Source organism: Glossina fuscipes, unplaced genomic scaffold, assembly GCF_014805625.2.
Source record: "Glossina fuscipes isolate IAEA_lab_2018 unplaced genomic scaffold, Yale_Gfus_2 27, whole genome shotgun sequence".
In the NCBI taxonomy this organism is placed as follows: Eukaryota; Metazoa; Arthropoda; class Insecta; order Diptera; family Glossinidae; genus Glossina; species Glossina fuscipes.
The window spans coordinates 4,309,759-4,328,459 of record NW_023998422.1 but is presented as its reverse complement, the minus strand read 5'-3'; the positions used below and the strand labels follow the sequence as shown (position 1 = coordinate 4,328,459).

At 34.2% G+C, this 18,701-nt stretch overlaps 1 protein-coding gene across 13 annotated transcripts in view; it reads right to left on the bottom strand.

The window, feature by feature from the left end:
- The window catches only part of LOC119636085 (kinase D-interacting substrate of 220 kDa B), a 52,726-nt gene that overhangs the window by 15,318 nt on the left and 18,707 nt on the right, over window positions 1–18,701 (bottom strand). Inside the window, exon 1 of one of the 13 annotated variants that reach the window (XM_038031213.1) lies at window positions 7,681–7,935. The exons of 10 other annotated variants lie outside the window; for them this stretch is intronic. In XM_038031213.1, coding sequence (XP_037887141.1) covers window positions 7,681–7,776 — 96 coding nt within the window. In that variant the 5' untranslated portion in view covers window positions 7,777–7,935. Of the gene's footprint in view, window positions 1–7,680; window positions 7,936–18,701 lie in introns of those variants that run through there. 2 more of the 13 variants (XM_038031214.1, XM_038031215.1) reach the window with 2 other exon arrangements.

Sequence of the window (18,701 nt, the reverse complement as noted above, 5' to 3'; positions counted from 1 at the left end):
TTTTCATATAAATTGCAAACAAATATCTAAAGACTATTGCGAATGTTATGCTTAGATTTGATCGTATTGCTATGTTACTCTGTCAGTCTTCATTCCCAATGACTAGGGCTGAGAAGGCATCTACTGCGACACGTACTCGTATCGATGGATAAAAACGAAAACATGATCATATTTATTTAAATCTATTAAATTTTGCATATAAATTGCAAACAAATATCTAAAGACTATTGCGAGTGTTATGCTTAGATTTGATCGTATTGCTATGTTACTCTGTCAGTCTTCATTCCCAATGCTAGTGGTACGCTGAAACTCTTTAACAATAAAAGAAGTAAAAACACTGTAGTTGGTCACGGACCATCGTTAAACACCATTCATTCATTAACCTGCAGTTATCGACAAAACCAATATCAAAATAAGGCGTAAGTATTAGTAGGGTAAGTGGTTGAGAAAGTGTCCCCATCCGAATTATTTTGAATCGCTTTCGTCCAGTGTAGCAAATTTCATAAAAATACGTCAAAAACTTTCAGAAAGACAGACAGACGGACAGAAAAGCTTAGAATGGTATAGCGGAAAGCGAGTCTAACTCAAAGCCTTCTGAGTACTGCATACATCTGCACAAAGTTAATATTATATATTCTCGTATGTAAAAACGTTCTGCATGAAATCGCAGGGACAGGCGGAAGAATAAGTTTTTTATGTGGGTCTTCTTCATTCTTTCGTTATTCACCATATTTTTACACGTAAGTAAAAACCACTTATTCATTGTTCAAAATTAGCCACTCTTTGCTCTTCTCTTACTTACAATTCTTCTTGTTCACTATCGTGCCCATACCTACAAGGGATATCCCGTTACTGGCTCTTCCAATTAAGAAAGAAACTTAATTTTGAAAAGAACATAATTTGAATGCAATTAAAATGTCACTGAGTCTAAGTGACATAATTTGATATCCTTAATATAACCCATACACAGTGCTTATGCACCGGTGGAGGTTTTAAAAATCTTGAATTGAATTTTTTTTGCTAGAAATCAAAAAAAAATTGAGATCTATTAAGAATTGAATGCAAATTAACGCAGCTCTGATGTAATCGTTTTGAAATCTCTTTTTTATCATTCGAGTTTTTTTTAATTTTTCAAGTATTGTTTGCGCTTTTTTAATATTCTTTAAGTGTTATATATACAAACATTAAACAACAATGTAACAAATTTTTATAAAAGACATTACCGCAGAACATTTAAATTTATATACATATATAGAAAATTATTGATATGACAGATAACCGGATAATAGATAATAACAAAAATGATAATATCAACCATTCTATCTTTGAAAACATTTTCAAAATTAGTTATTTAGCAAAATTGATGTAAAAATTCGTAGCTTTGCAAAATTACATCCAATCTTAGTCGAATCGTCTATTGATAGAATTACTGCTCTAACTCTTAGTCAGCCATCGGCAAGTAATTATACCCTAAGGAATGTTTTCCCTACTAGGCACCCGTCCTGATCATTTCAATCCTAATCCTATTTCAATCATCATTTACCAAAAAAGATCGATTTTCTAATATTTTTATCGGGAATATTAACGGCGCGTACTTAAATCTTTCTACCCTATTTTTCTGCTTTAAATGGCCTACACCACTTCCCTTAACACAGTTATCGACACAACGACATTTCAAAATAAGCTGGAATATATTGTCGAAAAAGTGTTACCATCGGAATCATATTCATTTACGTTTCTCCTTGGGCCAAGACTTGTGGATGTACCGAATATCATTACAATATCTCAAAAATTGCGACCTATAGGTTGAATACAAGAAGCGCGTTCTGATGGACGGACAAGCTCGATCGATATAATAACATATGGGTCCATCTTAAGTTCTTCTCGATGTTGTGTACACCCGCACAAACTTAATATACGACAACCGGTGTAGGATATAAAAAGACAAGCTCGAACGATATAGTAATAGATCTGTTGTAGATATTGCTGTATACGTCCGCAAAAATTAAAGATACCCTTGTCCCACAAGTCATGTAGCGTATAAGAAGAGAGTGTGCTGTAATGCTTTTCTAAGAAATTCTAAACAGTGAATGGCGAAAGCGTTACTTATTTAATTGTAATTAATCATCAAGTGATCAGAAAGGCATGAGCATTGAGTTCTGCAAGCTATATAGAGTTTTGTTGGATCAGCTGCAGTCGTCTAGTGCTTCTTTAATCCTACATACAGATCCTGAATACCTAAGCTTGTCGCTAATATATCTTGAGAACAAAAGAGGGAGACAGCAAGCATGAAAATTATATATAAAAATTTAAAACACTGTGTGTTCTTTTACTTTCACGATGTGAGGTTGTCTAATGGAAGAGATATTTTGCATATACATGAGCTAACTAAAGACATTCCGGAGCGGTTTATTTAGTATTCTAAACTTTGATACCAACAATTAATCGCTTTTCCGAAAAACGCCTACAATATCAAGGAAAGCAACACGAGGGCACTGTTTTATATGTTATCCGTCTATTAATCCTTATAACAAAATCGGTTCACAACACGTTGGAAACACTCAACTAAGAAGTGCTAGTTCTTGCAGCTTACTCACCAGTCTTAAGGAAAAGCTTAAGATGTTTGAAAAAAAAACGACTCAATGAATGGGTGGCGACAAAAGGAGAAGAGTTTTAAAGAAATGGCATCCACACATTGTCAGACAAGTGGGGAGAAATAATTAACGATGAACAATAAAATATTTTTCATGCAGTAAACAGAAAAATTCCGACTTCATATTTATATATCTATATAAGTTACGCACATAAATGTATTTGACTTTTTGTTTTTATAAAAAATGAAACCAAATCGTTCTTTGGTCTTCTAATGCATTAATTAATTAACAAATTCAAGTTGAATTGATGAACAGAATGAGCCGCATTAACACGCTATGCATTGGAATGAGCAACAATTCAGTCAGGAATGTAATGCAATGTAATCTGTTGCAGTACAACTTTCCTATGATAAACTGAATGAATGAAAGCAAAATTCAAGTAATTATATAATAGCGCTAAGCACTTTTATTTTTTTGTATTATCTTGTCTCGGCAAACTTACGCAAGTAGGCCTGGCCTGTTCAATATTGAGAGTACGAAACAATTAATTTCACAAATAAAATAAAATGCATTATATTGATTCGCGTGTGAAAAGATTTTAAAAATTGAAATTTGGAAATGTTTGCCGTGCTTCTATGTAAATGGTTTTATATTAAAAATGAATATCATCGTTACGTTTTTGTCTTGTTCTTATTTTAATTATTTATTTTTTTTTTTTTTGTGTTAAAACTATAAACATTAATGAAACAAGATATTCAATACGTAAGGTTATTAACTGTAAAATGCATACAAATAAGAAGTAAAAGACAAAATAGTTCCTTTGTTTGCGGATGTAAAAGATGAAACAGAAACAATAAATCGTTTTTTTTTTTGTTTTTTTTTTTTTTTGTTAGTAAAAGTTAAGAAAAGGTCGCGTGTGTAAGAGATAAAAACTTTTATTTTTTACTGAACGCAAAACAAACACAATCGTCATTGGTAGTTAATCTTAAGCGCGCACAAAACACAAATGGAAATCATATTAGGCTTCAAATGACTATTGAACACCCATTCCGCTCTGCCATCGTGAGAAAATATTGAACTTTTTTTTTTAGACCTTTTCGATTGAATATATAATGTTTAGCGATCATTTTATACATGAGCAACAACTGCAGGACTGCGTAATGAATTACAAAAAAACTCATTCCTTTTGAAGTCTTTGGCAAGCAATGTCCCGAATTATTATTTACACAGTACATCACTTGCATATGTTTACCTTATATTAAGTTTGTGCGGATATATGTAATATCCTAAACGACCTGAGATAGATCCATCTTCTATTGTCGGTCTATCTGTGCTTCTTTCTTGTGTTCAATCCACAAATAGACGCTTCTTTCGTTATGCCGATCAATTCAGAATCATTTTGTCAATCGATTTAAGTTTATCTGTCCGCCTGTCCGTCTTCGTGTTTCTTTTGTTCAACCTCAAGGTTGTAAGTTTTAAAATATTTTGAGGAAATTTGGTGCACCGACCTGTTTTTCCCAAGGACAAACGATATTGAAATTGATTCGGATCGGACCTCTTTTTCGACCGCTTCTCATACAACTCCCTACTTTGAAAAGTCATTTTACGAATTGACTGTTGAGTCCACTGTATTTTTCTTTGGTTTCTTTCAAATTTAATTAGAATAAGTCGGAAAAATAACAAGCAAATGTTGTGGAAAGGCGAGGAAAGCAACAAAGATGCAGACTGCAGAGAAAGACTATGCAAACTAACTGAGATGATTTATTAAAAAAAGTAAATTAAAGTCAATCTTCTAATCTTGTCGGATCCATTAAGAAGAGCAATTGACAAAGGATTCATGTTATTACTCGGTCTGACATGATGTTTTATGGAGAGGCATTTTAACATACGAAATATTTATGTCATCATGAATGGGTTTATTGCTAACGAACCATGACAGAGAGTCAGTCTTAGATTGATATTTTTCAACTATTTCACTATGAGAATTACTGGCTCTTTTTCACCATTGCACGCCGGCTTGGAGGATACTCTTATATAAAGTGCATATATTGAACTGTAATGCTGTAATTAAGCTGGGTGAATTAGCCAAAAGACTCCCCTGTCTTTCAGTCAAATCAAGTTCTTATATGATGCCCACAGCGTAGTTCTTGACTAATATGTAAACTACAAATTTGAAGAAACTTTCTAAAGTTCCGTGATTTTTTTTCGGATAATCCATAAAATTTAGAAATTGGAAAATAAACATGATCTAAGGATATATGTGCCGAGTTTCAGGAACATAGTTACACGGTTAAATCGATTTCGAATCTGACCTTGACCAAATATTTGTCTACTTTCCGAGTTTAATTCTGGAGTGTATTTCTGGATGTTACGAGCCATATGGCAAACCCAAGAATCCATCTTTTGATGATTAGCATAAATATGAAAATAGATGAATGAGGCTTTTATCAAAAGGAAGCTAAAAACAATTTACGCCTACAAAGTTTTTGTAGTTAATGGCAAATAATGTTTTATGCGGTTTCGCATGGTTTTTCTTCTTTGTCCCCTGCGAGATATTAATAAAAATACATTTCTACTTATTTAGTTGAAACGAGTCACGCATTGCATTTTATAAGAATTTTATTTCATTTAAATCATTGTAAAATGAAAAAGAAAATTGACGAATTGCTTATGAGCCTGCCGTAAGGGAGAGTAGGTGAACTTTTAGTTTTTCATCTTCTAATCAAGAATAAATATATATCAAGCTTCTAGAATCCTTGTTGTCTATTTTTAGTGATGGTGGTGAGAAGGATAATATTCTTTTTTTAAAACAAGCTATGAAAACCTTTAGAAGAGTGTTCATCTATTTATTTATAATTTAGAAAACGGCAGCAGGCCCAACAATAGGCGACAAATGTACGGACTTGGCTTGACAGGCTCAGAATCTTACACTTATCCTTTATAAGTGTAGATGAGATATGGTGATGGGACGAATTTTAATTCTTTGACGTAAGCTCCTGGCGTTTTCGAATGAAATTTGTACACTTCAACTAAGAAGATAACTTATACGACTTTAAGAGATCCAACAATACGTGAGGACATGGCTAAATCGGCCTAGAAACTTATGCTTGTCGTTTTTCATATGGCATGTGATACATGTGATGGATCGAATGCCAATTCTTTGACATAATCGGCTGATGAGAGGTTCAACAATAAGACAGACATAAACCGGGTAACAATCTTACAGTTATTTCTTTTCAGTGTATATGAGATATGTGATGGGTCGAATTTTAATTTGGTTAGACTCGTCTACTCGTCTATGCGGTCGAATTTTTTGTGCTAATTGACAGTACAGTTTTTCCATTGGCACATTCAACTAATAATGCCGTACAAAATGTAAAGGAAGTTGTAAAAGTTTTCTCATATTTCTTCGAAAATTGTATTTAATAGTAATAACAAGGTATACTGTTAGCCGATACGAATAATTGGATTTATCGCTAAATGTTTAACGCGCCGTAAGGACCTTACTTGCAATTATTGGAAAACGTTTCACAAATGATCTCCCATCTGGCGACGACAATTACGAGAAAGAAAATTGCATTTGCTTTCAATTTCAGGCATTTACTCATATACAACTCCAATTGCACCATTATTTCAAGCCCATATTCCCCTTGTAGTGGATTTTGGATTCGCTGTATTATAAGCAACAATTAATTCGCTTTCCAAAAACGAACGACTCTGATGCAATTGACAATTCTTAGATTCGCTTCATTCATTTTATTTATGCTCTTATGCAATGACCTTCGGAGTTAACTTGAGTTGTGTTAATTGCTACCGTATTGTGGCCACGTTAGTTCATCGCTTTTCATTGTCCGCCTTTGGCGAAAATAACTTACATTCCATCCTCCCACCGTTCTACACGTCTCCACTTTCAAATTGAATACAAATACTATTCAGGTCTTTCCTCTCTCCCTACGTATAATTCTTCCTGGCCATTGCCGGCTCCAAACGTATAGGAAACGTTTATTGAATGGCTGATTAAAAAAAACTTTTGTGGCAAACTTTTTTGAGGGCACGTCCTGTTAACACATCTGCTTTAAGTTATAACTTATCAACGACAATATTCGCAAACTTTAATTATATTCACAATCTTTTCATATTTCTAACAATTCAAAGCCTATTTGTAAGTAAATTATGATTATTTTCAAGTTTAGTTAGGGACGGAGCCTAGTAAAGGACAACTTCTTTCCTTTGCAATTGGAAGTTTACTTTTAAAATGATATGCGCAATGCGTCAATATAAGCGAACCCATCATTATCCCTTTGTGAAAGTCACTTCGATGCTTTCGCATCATAGCAAACCATTGTACAGATGCTGGATTTCGGGTCTAAAGTGGTTCTTGATAGATCCAAACTTTATCGAAAGTTAGCAGATAGGTAAATAAATCATCCCAATCGCTTTATACTAAAGTCGATGGTGATCGAATGATCAATGCTTTTCTTCTTTCACTCATCGAACTTGCCATTCAAGTTGTGATTCTTTTAAAAACGGAAATGGAGGTAAATACAGCTGTTCGATAAAACCATTGTTTAATTCGTATTATTTTTTAGCTGAGGACGCTGCACTCGCACTTTTCACTTAACCTATATAAACAGCTTTATATTTTTATATTAAATGTTTTTAAGCTATACAAAAAAAAATCATAGACTGACTGACGAGAGGCAAGAAATTCAGATGCAGGTCTTATTTTCCCCTTGATATTTATATTTATATATATATAGATGTATATATCGGTTTTGAAAATGGAGTGAGGAAACAATAGTCAGCTGGCAGCCTTCGGTAATGCTCATAATTGCTTTTAGTTATAATAAAAAGTATTTTACATCTATTTGGCGAAAATCTGAAAGTAGTCTCAATGCTGTTTCCTTTTAAAGTTAGTTAAAGTTTCAATGGCTAAAGTTGTGCTTGGCTTTGCATTTCGTTCTTGTTTATAAACGAATATTAAAATAAAGTCGCACTTGTAAGAAGCATCATATAATTGAACAAAGTATGAAATAAATATTATTTTTATTTTTTGTAACATTAATGCACAAGTTTTTATACTAACATTTTTTGTTTTTTTCTTGCCGGGTGTGCGTAAATTATTTAAACTTAATCGCGATGCGCTTAAAATTAATTCATCCCAACTCTTTGACAATTTCATACTAAACACGTTTGCAACACCACTTATTAACTCATGACAAATTTATTATTTAAATGTATTTTTATTCGTAATTTTCCAAAGTTTTCCGGTACCACTCACTCTGTTGGAAAACTTGTCCGCACTTAAAGTCTTCTCCAGTTTGTATTTTAATTTTTTTATATATTTTTATATATATTTTCTTTTTGGAAATTTTTTGTACTCTTCTCCGTTATAGATAAAGAAACCGATATATCATTCAGTATCGCTTGCGTTTCAGATAGTGAGTGTTGTGCATTATCAATTGTCGTTCAAGTATAATGTGATTTAAATTAATGATTGCTTTTTTTTTTGTTATATATTTATTTATTATTTATATTTTCGAATTTTAAATACTTTCCGTTAACAAAAAAAAAAAAACAAAAAAAACAAAAACAAAAAAAAAATTCGTGATCCATTCACTGCCAAGGTAGGAAGTGTAATGAATACGTATGCACGCCTGTATAACATGTGGAATGTTTTTTTGCTTTTTTTGTATTGTGATTAATTTAGTGTTTCGTCAAGAAGAGCGTTGATCTGCTGGTGTCTTGGTGCTGTAGGTGATATGCAGCTACTGATTGCGTTTGTTTACACACACGTTACACTACTGTTTTAAACGTGTAAATCTCATAGTTTACTAATTTGTTGTTGTTGCTTTTCGTCTTCCTCTTGCCATTATTGTTGTTAAGTTGCAGGTTTACCTGTCGTATAAGCAACAATTTGTTATGGCCGTAAAGTAAATATAATTAGCGGGAGGAAGCGAAAAAGTTATCTTAAAAGAGCTATATCTTTCATTTACTGTGCACAGTGGGTTGGTTTTGCCTTCCCATGCACAAAATGAAAAAATCTTAAATCCTGCGCTTAAAGAGAAATGTAAGTGTCACTCTCTGGACGATGTGAAGAGAAGTTCTTTATAATTTTAAATGAGATCGCTCCATCCAACGCGAAGAATACCAAATGGAAAATTTTATTCACCTATCAAATGCAATGTGCGATCACTGCGCTCTAAGCCTGAGGTGTGCTAAATGCGACCGCTGCTCTACAATCATTTTGTGAGAAGACTATAGAAGGGGACTCCGTCTTTTATTATACCAATCAACTGGGCATCATTTTCCGCATCCATTTAAGTATGTTTGTTCATCTATCCGCTCGATGTCTGTATATATTGAAGCAAGCTCGTGACAAGTAGACCTTTAGGTAGCATCTGGTATATTTTCGGTACACAATATTAATTTGATATTTAAATTTCCTACGACAAGGGATGGCATGATATATGGAATCTCACGAAGAGTAGACTTTTAGCATTCGACGACGAAAATAAGTAAACAATTGCATTAAGCGAAATGGTGTAGGCCATCCAATGGTCGACCTTGCCCGATTTAAGTATTATTGGGCATGTTAAAAATACGGAAAATTCCCTTGTACTTGAAATCATGAAAGAAATTTTTGATTTATGATAAAGAAAGTACCGGCCATCTGATTAAAGACAAATACTTAGATCCATACATAATAAAAACAAGAAAATTTATGAAACAAAGGACGAGGTATTTGTAAGAGAAGCGATCTTATGCTCTTGCGAAGACTAAAGATAAAGAAAGATGTTTACAGTTTAGAAAGGACGTTGTATAACAACCGCTTGGGGGCATACATATCAAAATCGCAGGAGATTCTTTAGTGGATTTAGTGGATTTAGTGTATTTTACCTTTATGTGACGTTACTAACCGTTGATTAATGCTAAATATAAATGAGATTTGGACCGATTTATGCAAGAAATAGGCAAAAACGTTTTTATATTTTCAGTATTTATTCAAGTTGCTTCAAGTTTGGGAATCAAGCTAGATTCATATTTTTTTTTTTTTTTTATAATATGAACAATCACTCATGGGATGAAATCCCATATTCGCTTAACACGATGAGGGTCAGAAAGAAGTGAGGAGAGAGAAAGAACGAAGTACGGAGATATTAGCCGCAGCCTCGTGGACGCGCGTTACTCAGCACTCACTATAGCTACGACTAAAGTAAACTCTGCCGTATTGTCACGCGGACATTGACTTCGCAGTTGCAATTGCAACCTGCTTGACTACTCAGAGGAATAACGATTTCGCTCTTTATACGAGATAAGCATTAACTGTAGCCAAAGAAAATCTTTTGCTTCAAATTTAACTTTAAGCAAAGAAAATCTTTTCCTCCCTTATCATAGTTTTACTTAGCTATTCCACGATAGATGGAAACGAATTGAACTATGCCTTGAAAAGGCGAATAACGACGACAACCGTGAGCATAAGCAGGCATTTCAGTTCGATGAAACCTTTTACTTTACTATCATAATAAAAATACTTAGTTCGTTGATGGTCGCAATGGAAATATTCGCTGAGTCACGCCTTTATGTAAGGATATCATAACTGCAGTTATTTTTAAAACATTCACCATTGAGAAAGTCTGGTACTTTACATCAAAAAGGAACCACCTCAGGTTCATAGTGAGTGATTTTTGCTTTAATACTTTCTAGTTTTGCCGTTTTCTAAATAAAATAAATAATTTTAATTTTTCGATTTATTTTGTAAAGTAAAAACAAATAAAAACGCTATAGTGGTACTGCAGCCCACCGCAGTCCCACAACGTTTCGCTTAATAAATTTATTTATACGTAACAACTTGTTCCAATAAGGTGTTATACGGGAAGTGGTCAAAAATATGGTTCGATTTCAATAGAATTCGTCCGTGGGCCAGACTACGTCGTTATATTCTAGATTTTATCAAAATGTCTTATGAAATGTGTCTTGTACGTTGGATACAAGATTACATACAACATGGGCGGACAGACGGACAACTAAGCTTAGATCGATGCAGATAATGACTCTGAATTATAACCTTTTATGTAATTAAGACTTAATCAGCACTGCTGTGCATACTAACGAAAGATACGTACATTAGACAAAACTAGAGATTTTGGAAATGGGGCTAAGAAGTAACTTAAACAAACATAAGGGAACGCCGCCCACCGTTAAATACCCTGCAGTTATCCATGAAAGTAGTCGAAGAACATATTCAATAACTTTCACCCTAGCGCAAAAATACGTCAGTGTATCAACTCTTTTTAAAATATGCTACAAGAATAATATGCGAGCAACCAGACAGACGGACAGACAAGCTTAGAAAGTGATTCTGAAATGAATATTTATTCTCTCAATATAATAAGCCTTTACGAAGATCCTCAAGTGAACTTCAATCACAATTGATCAAAAAACTTGGACCAGACCCGCACATTTCCATCCGCGTAAAAACAACTTTACCACTTGTTGTCTGTTGAAGGGCTTTGGGAGATTGCATTAGATTGGTATGCGGCGGCTCTGCTAAATATTTTGTGCAAACTTTTATTGATAACATCAACAATAGTATTTCGGTTGTTATAGATGTGTGTGATCAGCAGCGAAAGTAAAGAAAGGGGAAATGAAAATGCAGGCAGATTTGATTAAATCGATTCGTTCTTCAGAACCAGAAAAAATTGCGTAGAGTCTCTGTAACTAATTTCTACTTAGTAACCGTGATTTCTGTCATTCCAAGTTTCAGAATGTGATATGCGGATATTTATGAAATTCTCGTCCAGAAGGCGAAGGTGAAAATGTGGGAAAAGGATTACTATGCAGCTTTTCTATGCAGACAGATTTTAACGAAATTTTCTTTCCGAAATTTATGAAAATGATTCATCATTCAGAGCTTCATAGCTCGGAGTTCATATCTGAGACCAGATAATTGTAGATATGTAATACACGTTGTAGAAGAGCTATTTGCTGGACTGCCATAATTAAAAAATAAAAAATATTTCCTGGAAAGCGTGTAAAGAGTTTCTTAGCAAATAAACGAATGAATGAAACATTTTCATTGACTTTTCCTCAACCCACTGTGCAGAGATGAAGTTTTGCCTTTTGACAATTTACGTATGCATGCTTTTGGAACGAGGAAAATAAACATGAAAAGCTTTTAGATTAATTGATTTGTTTACTTAACATTAGTGTTACTTTACAAATATTTCAACAAATGTTGCCTGTTAAACGAGGAATCAAACGAATGCGTGCCTAGCTAAAGCATACATTCGTACGATAATTGATTAGATTTAGTTTGCGTTTCATTTTTTAACTTTTTTTGCTTAATTAATTTTTTTGGACGCACGTATACGTTTTTAGCGCAACAAACAGCAAAACGATTTTCCATTACATTTACACTCAAACACAAACACTAAAGAGATTCAGCGAGTTTTTTAAAGCCTTTATCAACGTAAGGCAACAAGCGCGCGCGCGTTTTATGTTCAAACAGACAACTAACGTGTTGAAAGGCATTCTTAAAACTGACCACTTGTGCTCTTGTCCACAACGACTCCTAAATCGGTTTTTTTTTTCTTTATTTATTTTTTTTTTTTTATTATTTTTATTTTTGTTTGTTTGTTTATTTAACAAATGCGCTAAAGCCTCTCCTGGCATCAGAGACATACTCCATTATTAAAGCTAAGCGCTAAGCTAAGCTAAGCGAAGTTAAGCAGAGCGGAGCTGAGCAGCATAGTTACCTTACCGTCCGGTTAGAGCTTTAAGTAAAATTATGTTTTTTTATTTTGTTTTGTTTCTTGTATAGCTGCGCTCAGTAGCAGATTTGTTCTCTGGCCTGTCTTGCGTTGTTTACGTTCTTGTGTTTTTCTTCTTATTTCTGTATTCTGCTCTATTGTGGTTTTTGTTGTTATGCTCTATTGTGATCATGTTTTTATTATTGCTGTTACGATTTGTTTTTAGATTTTCTCTATAATTCTATATATTGACCATGTTATTGACTTCACGGGCATAAAAGGCATACAATTGTATATGTGTATGCTTAGGTATGTGTGTGTGTGTGTATGTGTATAATTGAAGATTTTCACTTAATTATAGTGTTTTTATGAAAAGTTATATTTAGAATTTTCTTGAATACCAAAGCGGAAAAGGAGATATACAGTGGGATAAATACAAGCAAATTATTATAGTGAGGAAATTTTGTATTGCTAACAAGTAAAAACGCCATAGTGGGTCACGATCCACCATTACCCTACAGCTATTCATAGAACGATTTTTTACACTAAGACATCATATAAGAGTTGTTCGAGCAAGTTGTCCAATCTGAACCATTGAGAATAGCGTGTGGTAAGATATTGGTTTACCAAATTGCGTCAAAATATCTCATATATTGCGGGCTATAAATTAAACAAAAAAAACAAGATGGTCAGACGGACAGACAAGCTTAATCGATCGTCATAATAAAAGTTCACTACATTTTATGACACTTGTATCACAAGTAGTTCATCAAAATATCTCAAAATTTGCGGTCCGATCTTGAACGCAAGACGGACAGGTGGACAGACAAGCTTGGATCGATTGGGAGAGTAATCTCAAGCAGGCCGGTATAAAAGGGGTGGTCTAGCTAATACATCTCTGTATCACAAGCGAGGTAGGCTATGGTAATAATAATAATAATAATAATAACAATAAAGTCTCTAAAGCTGAAAGATCTGAGAACAAAGACTAGAGTGCACTTGTCCCGGATCAAGCCAGCAAAAGTCAGTAAGGACTGCGACGAAATGGCAACTACTGGATACTACGGTCAACTATTCTAGCAGTCAACCATCACAAGTTTTTAAGCAAACAAGTGTTAAAGGGTATGAAAAAAATTACAATAAAAACAAAAGTGTTTTACGGCGACCCTCAAGCACATTCCTTACTACTCATGATGCAGCAAGGTTTTATTTACCCTCCCAAGTACTTATATAAATTGAATGAATTGGATTTCACATAGCTATAAAAAATGACACCTCGTAACTAATTACTTTTGGCGCAAATGATTAATAAATGCCGCCTCGAAAGCAAAAAAAAGAAACAAAAAAGAAACAAAAAAAGATTAATGGATTTTAAGAATTTTAAATATTAAAATATTTAAAAAGTAAATGCTAAGGTTTATTGAATAAATTATCAAATATTTCGAAAGTTTGTATAGAAGTACCTCTGAAATGATTCTTAAGGTATTCAACTCTTAAAACATTTATACGAAAACAAGCAAAAGTACAGGACGGTACGCCCCACCGCTACATGCCTTGCACTACTCTACATTATTTTCCAAAATAAGGCGTTAAAGGGGTGTGTTCGAAAAAGGGTGCGATCTGAATCATTCTCCATGAAGTTTGTCTTTGGGCCAAAACACGTCCCTGTACCAAAAATCGTCATAACGTCTCAAATATTACGGCCTGTGGGTTGAAGAAAAGAAAAACAGGACGGACACACAATCTTGGTCGATCGGGTTAATAAAACATGGGTTTATCGCAAATGCTTCTGCACACAACCACGCAAACTATATCACACAGTTCCTTAGAAATATTGGGAGCAACATGTTGTCTTAGTTGAACGGCAAATGTTTCAGTCAAGTATACAGAACTAAAGTTTTTTGTTCACGAGAAGGGAAAATCGGTACCGAACTTTAATAAAATCCGAAAGCCTTCATTTCAAATGTTAAGTTGTTCTTCAACATAATTTCATCCTTCCAGCCAAAACAAAGCCTGCCTATTTTCAGGTTTGAGGCACTAATTAACTACTCTCGACATTGTTGCAGACTTTGAACCGTTCAATGGAAGGTTGAGTTAATAGACAGACATTGCTTTCTGACATTGCTGAAGACATTACTTTGCATTTTTTGGGAACCGAGAGAAAGCTTTTCGGCGAGCATCTTTATGCCTTATCACGGAAACAATATTCGATAAGTCTATGAGCGGAACTATAAGCTAAGAGACCAATTGAATTGAACATGTCCCAATACTTTTGACTTTAACATATCGCTCAATAAGTTTTTTTTCTGACTAAGCGACAGTCACAGTAGCACTCTTCAACAGCCATTTCTGTGATGTTACTCAGAAGACGACTGCAAAGTCGTCCATTGGGCCATGTCTTTCTGTCCCTGCTTACTTGATTATGTGTCGCAAAAATTAGAGATGAAAAATTGTAAATATCTGCACCGAGAAAAATCGATGGGCCTTGGGTGATAGTAAAAGAGATCACCCTACTTTCATAGAAAATTTGAAGGATCGATGTGAGAGTCTGCGTATGCGCTTTCAGTTTTCCATTGTCGCACCATCTTATTTCAACTCAATACCTTTGGTCCAAAAATATTTCAAAAACTTCTAAGCCCTTTACCGTATGCTCATGAACAAGCTCTTAATTCTATAGTATTTTACCTGAAGGGGATTACTCATCAGCAAAACTGCTTTAACTACACTTACCATAACTAGTTAACATATTTTCAGACCATCATTTAAGTCGCATTACATTTCTATTTATTGAAACTAACATAGCATACATGGCGACAAAATCATTTTGTTGTTTTTGTCATTTTTATTATTATCATTCTTTTAATTAACACCCTAAGCATTGTGCAGTTAATGTAATGCATTCGTACGGCTTCCCTATACGATGCGATGCTCGTATTCGGACAAGGGAGCCTAACATACGAACTTATGCAACTTTTCTATTCGCAAGCATATATTGAATTTAATATTCGCGCGCACGAATTCGAAAAGCTTCACGTGTTTTTAAAGATTAACTTGCATGCAGTGATCGACGAATTCGAAATACTTGACAAATTGCGTTAATGTCAAAGTGCACTGTTTACATTATATACAAATCGTTTTAAATTTAGTTATGCTTCACATTTCTCTGGAAACCATAGAGAAGTACATTGCTGGAGATCCATTTGGTGAATATACATCGGATACCACATATGGTAGAATATACATACTGTCAGTTTGAGAAAAGGTTTAGAACAAAGAAAATTGAAGGCAATCGAAGAGAATTTGATAATTTTCACTTTTCTTCATCGTCATCATATCCCGAATTCAAACTTATTGCTCCTTTTCAAAGGTTAAGAAATTTTCTCCTACGGCCTATGAAAATCATTTCACAAATTCTGCCGTTAAGGATAAGAAACAAAATATTTACTATTTTTTTACGACAGTGAACATGCAAAAGCTTGTTCAGTTTCGAGAAATAGAGAGGAAGCAAAAAATGTCGTCTTTTTGTGTGATGTAAGTTCCGACAAGGCCATTATCCATCATTATGTATACTCTTCTATAAGCAGAGTTGGTGATGTTTGCCATTTCGCTTGGAAAATAACGATCTAAAAGGGTTCTCTTAAACTAGTTGCAATCACTATGTTAGCCCTATCTCTGCGGAAAGGAAGTTATATTTTAGAGGTGCAATTTCTTCTTTAGTTGGCGGTAACCGAACAGATATCTGCGTCTAAAACCCTACCAAAATCTTCCACTAAAAAAATGTTTTTCACGATTTTTAGACCAAATGGTACGAGGACAGAAAACATTTTGTAGATTTTAAAAAGTTGGAAAAACTTTTAAAGGCGATACGCTAATCAAAGTGAGTAATATTTACGCTAAGAAGGCAAAGGATGAGTCAGAAAAGCATAACGTCTATCTTTCAACATAACTTCAAAACAAATAGTGCAGTCAACGTTCACGAATTGACAGCAAACGTTTTTGCTGACATCATGCCGGTATCGTTTGGGTCGATACAATGTATTTTAAAATATCTTTTGGGCCTTAAAATTGTTTCATGACAAAACACTTTTCCATACTGCGTTGACTCTTCACGATTTTTTCAGTAAAAATTCAATTCAGCTCATTCCGCAAGCACGCTACTCACCTAATTTAATTTCAGTTACCTTTTGCTTACTTTTCTTATTCTTCGAGCCGAAGTGAAGAGGAGTTCAGCGCCAGAAAAGAGGTACTCTTTTAGATGAAAGCAAACAAATGTACCCGATCAACTGCTAAAAATTATTACCATAATTTGTCGGTGTTCTAAAAAATGAAGAGGTTCCTTTAAAAAATCCCGCACAATTTAAGCGAAAACCCGGTAACACGGTTGTATGTATATACAAATATATATATATATATATATATATATAACAGGTTACTCAATAAGTCTCTGGTCTGACACATATATCGCATACATATGGGCATATCAGCATGTGGCTGGTTTTCGACACAAGATTAAGGGCCGAAAGAAACGTCTGGGAAAGTAACGTCCGTCTATCTCCCTAAAGGTTTCTACGCGTGAATTTCTTGAGCGTCACCATTTGTGAAGTGTTTGCTGGATAGAAAGTGAAATCCCCCATTACAGCTGAACTAGCTTGCTTATCCGTATCTGAAAAAATGAATTTGTAGTAGATTTGCTAATTTTAAACAAAGTCGCCTGGATACTCGTGATATTGAATGCTCTGGTCGTCCGAATTCGGCTGTTATTCCATAAAACATAAGAAAAAAATGCAGAAAACCATCTTGAAATAGCAAAAGTTTGAAAAAGAAGTTGCGTAAGATAACTGACATCTTAAAGCTGTCAGAGGGGATTGTATTTACTATTTGACGTCCATGATAAAACTCTGATCGAGGGTGTATTGCGTTTGCCCCCTTTCGGCAATAATGTGTTGATGATTCAAAGAGCTGTTTAGGCGAAGGCGGGGCAATGTATCAAACTTCAAACTCAAATGGGCAGTCAGCCGAGTGGACAGCAAACGGCAAAAGCCACCAAGAAAGAAAGTGTTACTAAGCCAACTGTAACTTAAAGGTTCATATTGCACAGAAATCCTACAATGTTGCCATACACGTGACAGACCGGGGACTTATTGAGTGATATAATCCATATGCAGATGGACAGAAAAATAGGTGCGTGTTATTTTATGTTGCTGTGGGGGGATATTCTTTTTCATTTTCGGCCTCGTATATATATTATATTTATAATTTATTTATAAGCATTAAAACGTTTCCGCATTTAGAAATGGCTTCCGAGTTATATTGAGGATAAACAAAAACTTTCAAGAACTTAAGCACAAAAATATCACGTTTCCAGCTTGACAGCAAAAGAGATGTGTGCACAAAGCTGAAAAATAACGCAATAGTTTATAAGTAAAAGTATGATTGTTTTTATAGAACCCATTTCAGATAGTCAATAGCCGGCATAAACACACGTCGGCCCATCCAATAATGATTGGTCTGGAATTGCGAAGGAAGCTGAATCATGTCCACCACGAAAGGGCGAACAAAATATCATTCATAGAGCTTAAAATTTTAAGATAATTTTCTTTTTAAAGCATAGCTGTGACACACACTCACATTTTCTTTTTACATCGAAATTTTGTAAGATTTGATGAAAATAAGGTGAAAAGTTGAAAAGATTATTCAGATTACCTTGATGGGCGGAGATAAGGGTATCCAAGGTACGTCATAAAGCGACTTGAGCTTTCTTACTTGATTTTTCTTTTCTCTTTTTTTGTGTTTGTTTTATAATCTTTACATCCTTTCAACGTATGACAGATTTATGCTAATAACAGACAATGTTTGTAGCATAAGCATTGATTCTTAAAACACAAAATCTCAACAATAACTTGAAAGTTACATGTTGCATGATGACCAAAAGAGTACAGCGGGAAGAGAGAAAAAAAAAAAAACAAAAAGAAAAACAAAAAAGCAAAAAAAGAAACGAGTAACACCAAACAAAAGTGCAAATACGAACAAAGCAAGATCATTCAACTTTTTATAGATAACTACAACGAAACGAAACACACATCCACACGCAAAGATACAATAAATGGTTAGGCGAAAGGATACACAGAAAGAAGATATAGCCACATGCTTCTCAGAGATTTGAGATTCTTAAGAAAGAAACGAGGTTAATAACCACCACACTAAGGCAAGAGCTGCATGATTCTTTGGCCAAAGACAACAAAGAACTTGGTGAATATAACAAGAAAATGACAAGAAGAAGTTCGTTAAATAAGTATGTGTGAAAATTGGAAATAAAAATAGAATATAAATTAATTGCTGCTAATCATTAGTGGTA